This window comes from Cebus imitator, unplaced genomic scaffold (genome assembly GCF_001604975.1).
Source record: "Cebus imitator isolate Cc_AM_T3 unplaced genomic scaffold, Cebus_imitator-1.0 Scaffold26, whole genome shotgun sequence".
NCBI classification, from domain to species: domain Eukaryota; kingdom Metazoa; phylum Chordata; class Mammalia; order Primates; family Cebidae; genus Cebus; species Cebus imitator.
The window spans coordinates 9,335,069-9,341,135 of record NW_016107341.1 but is presented as its reverse complement, the minus strand read 5'-3'; the positions used below and the strand labels follow the sequence as shown (position 1 = coordinate 9,341,135).

Below are 6,067 nucleotides of genomic sequence, written 5' to 3'. Positions count from 1 at the left end.
AAAAAAAAAAAAAAAAATGCAATTATATATATACCTGTAAAATATGCATTTTTGTTTTCTTCTGATACTTTTCTCACTTGCATATGTAAAAGTTTCCATCTGTGTTCCATCAGGCACTCATGTTTGTGATATAAAATTTCATTAGTTTTCTTCAAAGAGCAGGCATTTTTTCATTAATAATTCATCCTTTCCCATTCATATCTGTTAACATTACCAATCCTTACATATATCTTACATCATTTCAGCGATATCTTGTATCGTTTCTGGATTTCCTATTCTGTTGCATACATTTGTCTGTATTTTCAGCTGTTAGTATACAATTAATTATAGAAATTAATAACACATTTTAATATCTAGAGAAGCCAGTATTTTTTCAGTCCATTATAAAATTATTTAAAATGTCATCACAACAGTAAAAGACAGCAGATGTCGTGCAAAAATGTTAAAACCTTGATATTTTCATTCGGTTTATTTAACACTGATAAACAGAAAGAGCTCACATTTTGAGAAAAATGTGTCTTCTCATTCAAGAACACAAAACCCATCCCCCACTTCCAAGTTTACGTCTAAGACCCTTCAGTAAAGAATTGATCTATGTAAAACGGGCAGTTTTATCTGATAAATTTTCGCCTACTGAAAATTACTCCCAATATTTTTAATAGGGGAATGAGTTCTTTCAGTAGAGACCTCCTGTAATGTATAAAACACCATATTTTAAACGTGAACGTTAAAAATAACACTGTATACGCCTAACTTTGTGAGTTAAATCACTCACATTCTCCACCAAGTGCTCCAGCCGGGGAATCAGGGATAAAGCAGCTGGGGCTCATTTGGCTCTGCTGCTCCCGCCGGCGCCCTCCAAGGCCCGTCCCAGGGAGGAAGCAGGGCCTCGGGAACCCTCCCACCCCGGTCTGAGCCCCGTTACCTGTGTGGCTTGTCCCGGGTGTCCAAGTCTCCGCTCCTGCTCGCCAGGCAGCTCCACCTCCGCAGCATCGCCCCTGACAGCCGCCCTATGGATCTTCCGCGGTTCTGCATCCTGGATTCGGTGCCCCGAAGTGGTGTAGACGGGGTCTAGGGAGCTCAGGACCTAGGGTTCTGCTCTGCCTTGGCCCCTAGCTCCCAAAGCCCAAACTTCTTCAGGGTGGTGACTTCTTAGATCCCCAACAACTAGCTCCTGAGCCGCGGCTCCTCCCACCCCCACCTAGCGCCAACCCCTAATCCTCAATCCCAAATCTGCTTTCTAGCCCAGAATCTGCGATTCAGCTGGGTCCACCACTGCCTTCAGCAGCAACACTTGCAGCCTCCGACCTCTCAGACCACGTGAGCCCCGCAAAGCCATTGGGCGCGTGCCTGCGCCAGTGGACGCCCAGCTCCCGGAAGCTGCTCCCAGGTACGCGCAGGCAGGTGGGGCTGCAGCTCCAGGCAGGCATTGCTGGGTTCCGGGTTCTCCTGGGCTCTACTGGGCTGCTGGAGGACCACAGGTGGACATTTCATATCACAAACATGAGTTCCTGATGGTACATTATCAATCCTTACATATATTTCATATAATGGAGGAGGCCTGTCTGACCCTGAGGCCGCCCCACTCCTCCTCAAAGGGAGACCAGGTCTGGCACGAGCACTCCGTGGCACTGGAGCGGATTCGCGGATGGCCTGGCTTCAGCCCTGAGACACTGGCCCAGCGGTCTGCCTGGCAGATGTCAGGGAGCAGAAGACACATGGAAAGTCAGGGGCTGCTCCTTCCCCAACCAGCCCCCACTGCTGCCCATGCCGGATGCGCAGCTTGCAGGTGCAGCTCTGGTACTGGCACGGGATGGCGGAGCTTCCCTTGGGTGGCGTCAGGGTCGCCGAGTGTACAGCCCATCTGGCCTGAGGGTCCACTCCTCTTGGACACCTCTCTGGATCCTGAGCCCCTGTGCTGGGCACTCTGCTCCACACTGATGAGGCTGAGCGGCTGCTGGTGGGGCTGACCGCCTGACTTTGCCGCCTGGGTCACTAGCCTCAGGATTCCTGCTGCTGGGGTCATGGGCCTGGTCTGGGGTGTACTGCCACTTGCTGCTCCCATGCCACGTCTAGGCTGCAGGGGTGACTCAGGCGTCAGCGGTGAATGGGGGGCCGGGTATCTGATGTCCTCAGGGTCAAGTGCATTGCCCGCCCACCTGAGGGTCTGTTGTGCCTTGGCCTCCTCCAAGAGCGCAGGGGCCACAAGGAGGCAATTTAGGAATGCTTAAATTGAAGGAAATATTCTTTCTCTCTCTTTGAGAAATAAGTGGTGATTTTGTTTTGTTTGGTTTTTGACACTCAGCTACAGCACAAAACAAAGGTGATGAAGAGGTGAAGGTCCACAGCCAGTTCCTCTATCAATTACCTTCAGATACAAAAGCTCAACATAGCTGCTTTGGTTGTCACTTTCACCTCAACACTTACATATGCCTACAGATCTGTTCAATCAAAACTGTTGAATTTAGAATTATTTAATACACAATTATTTCATAATATTTTAATACCCAAGCTACTTTTAATAGTTTAACATCTCCGCAATCCTGAATTATTCATTTTTTCTTTGTTTATAAAACCGTTGCTATAGTAAGATCAAAATCACAAAACTCACATTTCACTGGGTTAAAAAAATTAAAATATATTATACATAAAAGATGATAAAGTGTATTTGTTTCAACATAAAAATTACGGGTTTGCCCTCGTCTCCTCCAAGATGGCGAGCGGCGGCAGCGGGGGGGGTTTCAGTGCCTGCGCTGTGGAGTGAAGTGAACCGGTATGGCCAGAACGGCGACTTCACGCGCGCGCTCTCAAGACCGTCAATAAGATATTACAGAGCAACAAAGATGATGTAACTGCCCTGCATTGTAAAGTGGTATGCCTTATCCAGAATGGAAGTTTCAAGGAAGCCTTGAATGTCATCAATACTCACACCAAAGTGTTAGCCAATAACTCTCTCTCTTTTGAAAAGGCATATTGCGAGTACTGGCTGAACAGAATTGAGAATGCCTTGAAGACAATAGAAAATTCCACCCAGCAGACAGACAAACTGAAGGAGCTTTATGGACAAATGTTATACCGTTTGGAACGCTATGATGAATGCTTAGCGGTATATAGAGATCTCGTCCGAAACTCCCAAGATGATTATGATGAGGAGAGGAAAACAAACCTTTCAGCAGTTGTTGCAGCTCAGAGCAATTGGGAAAAAGTGGTTCCAGAGAACTTGGGCTTCCAAGAAGGCACGCACGAGCTGTGCTACAACACTGCATGTGCACTGATAGGCCAAGGCCAGCTGCACCAAGCCATGAAAATCCTGCAAAAAGCTGAAGATCTTTGCCGCCGTTCATTATCAGAAGATGCTGATGGGACTGAGGAGGACCCACAGGCAGAAATGGCCATCATTCATGGTCAGATGGCCTATATTCTGCAGCTTCAGGGTCGAACAGAGGAGGCTTTGCAACTTTACAATCAAATAATAAAACTAAAACCAACAGATGTGGGATTACTAGCTGTAATTGCAAATAACATCATTACCATTAACAAGGACCAAAATGTCTTTGACTCCAGGAAGAAAGTGAAATTAACCAATGCAGAAGGAGTAGAGTTTAAGCTTTCCAAGAAACAACTACAAGCTATAGAGTTTAACAAAGCTTTACTTGCTATGTATACAAACCAGGCTGAACAATGCCGCAGAATATCTGCCAGTTTACAGTCCCAGAGTCCTGAGCATCTCTTACCTGTGTTAATCCAGGCTGCCCAGCTCTGCCGTGAAAAGCAGCACACAAAAGCAATCGAGCTACTTCAGGAATTTTCAGATCAGCATCCAGAAAATGCAGCTGAAATTAAGCTGACCATGGCACAGTTGAAAATTTCTCAAGGTAATATTTCTAAAGCATGTCTAATATTGAGAAGCATACAGGAGTTAAATCATAAACCAGGCATGGTATCTGCATTAGTGACCATGTATAGTCATGAAGAAGATATTGATAGTGCCATTGAGGTCTTCACACAAGCTATCCAGTGGTGTCAAAGCCATCAGCCCAAATCTGCTGCTCATTTGTCCTTGATAAGAGAAGCTGCAAACTTCAAACTCAAATATGGGCGGAAGAAGGAGGCAATTAGTGACCTAGAACAGCTATGGAAACAAAACCCAAAAGATATCCCCCCCCCTGCACAGCTTATTTCTGCTTACTCACTTGTAGATCCAGAGAAAGCCAAAGCTCTTGGTAAACACTTGCCATCGTCAGATAGTATGTCTCTCAAAGTAGATGTTGAGGCTCTTGAAAATTCTCCTGGTGCTACATACATTCGGAAGAAGGGTGGAAAAGTTACCGGAGATAGTCAACCAAAGGAACAAGGACAGGGAGATTTGAAAAAGAAGAAAAAGAAAAAGAAGGGAAAATTGCCTAAGAATTACGACCCAAAAGTTACCCCAGATCCAGAAAGATGGCTGCCAATGCGAGAACGTTCTTACTACCGGGGAAGAAAGAAGGGTAAAAAGAAGGATCAGATTGGAAAAGGGACCCAGGGAGCAACTGCAGGAGCTTCATCTGAACTGGATGCCAGTAAAACTGTGAGCAGCCCACCCACCTCCCCAAGACCTGGCAGTGCAGCAACAGTATCTGCCTCTACAAGTAACATCATACCCCCAAGACACCAGAAACCTGCAGGGGCTCCAGCAACAAAAAAGAAACAGCAACAGAAAAAGAAGAAAGGTGGAAAAGGTGGCTGGTGATGAGAATATTCTTGTTGCAGGCTGTTATTAAACTAGTCTCAGTGACACTAGGAATATAATAAAGGTAACACAGCAAGAAGCACAGAACTGCTCTCTCTTCATCTCCATATTTTCATAAATAATTTCTTGTGTTTCAAATAGGGAAACATCTTCCTCAAAGTCTGCCTGTTGGTTGCCTCATAGCTTTGTACAGGTTATGAGGACTGAAAATAACTGGGCATTTACCCATCTTGGTATCTGTTGTATCCTTTATCTGTGTGTGCTGATTTGATCTTTTTTCAGTTTCACAAACCTTATCTAAGGTTTCCCAGGATTTAAACAGAAACTACTTCTATTTCAGCTAGAGTCTGAAGATAATTGCTTCTGTTCAAGTCCCACTTTAAATTATGTCTTAGGAGGCCTTAGGAGACTGAAAGTGGAAGCTTCTGAGCATTCCAGAATATCTGCTTAGAAATATCATGTGATAAAGAGGGACCTTCTTAATACACTGATGTTCTTCGACTAATTAAATGAATGGCCACAAGAAAAATAAATGTCTTAAATAATTTAAAAAAAAAAATTACGGGTTTGCAAATTTTTTATATGTTTAGCTACATTCCTATGATTCTTTAACTTTGACCCTTCAAATCTTATGTCCTTACTTTTCAAAACCAATTATGCTTTCCCAACAGTCCCACAAGTCTTATTTCAACATTAACTCAAAAATCCACAGTCCATAGTCTCATCTGTGAAAAGGCAAGTCCCTTCCACCTATGAAGCTGTAAAATCAAAAGCAAGCTAGTTACTTCCTAGATACAATGGGGATACAGGCACTGGAAAAAAACAGGTGTTCCAAAGGAGAGAAATAAAGGGGTTACAGGTCCCATTCAAGACAGAAATCCAATAGGGCAGTCAAATTATAAAGTTCCAAAATAATCTTCTTTGACTCCAGGTCTCATATCCCTAACCCATAACCCCTAACTTTAAGACTAACCACAAACTCTAAGCCTAACCCTGTCCTAAACTCTAACACTGACCCTCTAACGCTAACTGCTAAACCCTAACCTTAAACATAGCCCTAGCCCTAACCCTAACCCTAATGCTAAGCCTTGCCATAGGGCTAACTCTAACCCTAACTCTAGCCCTAATCCTAACCCTAACACCTAAACCTAACCCTCACACTAACCGTAACCCTAAACCCGAAGCCCAACCCTAACACCTAACCCTAAACCAACCAACCCTATCCGCAACCCTAATCCTAACTTTAACCCCCAACCCTATTTCTAAACCTAACAACCTGAATCCTAACCCTAAAATCCTAGTACTTACCCTAACCACTGCCCTAAACCCTAACCC

At 44.5% G+C, this 6,067-nt stretch overlaps 1 protein-coding gene across 1 annotated transcript; it reads left to right on the top strand.

Moving 5' to 3' along the window:
• Positions 1-2,639: 2,639 nt before the first annotated feature.
• Positions 2,640-5,282, top strand: LOC108300355 (signal recognition particle subunit SRP72-like). Its single transcript, XM_037736570.1, is given in 2 exon segments — positions 2,640-2,798; positions 2,801-5,282. Coding segments are annotated over 2 exon segments (2,076 nt in total). The 5' UTR covers positions 2,640-2,654; the 3' UTR covers positions 4,733-5,282.
• Positions 5,283-6,067: the final 785 nt, after the last annotated feature.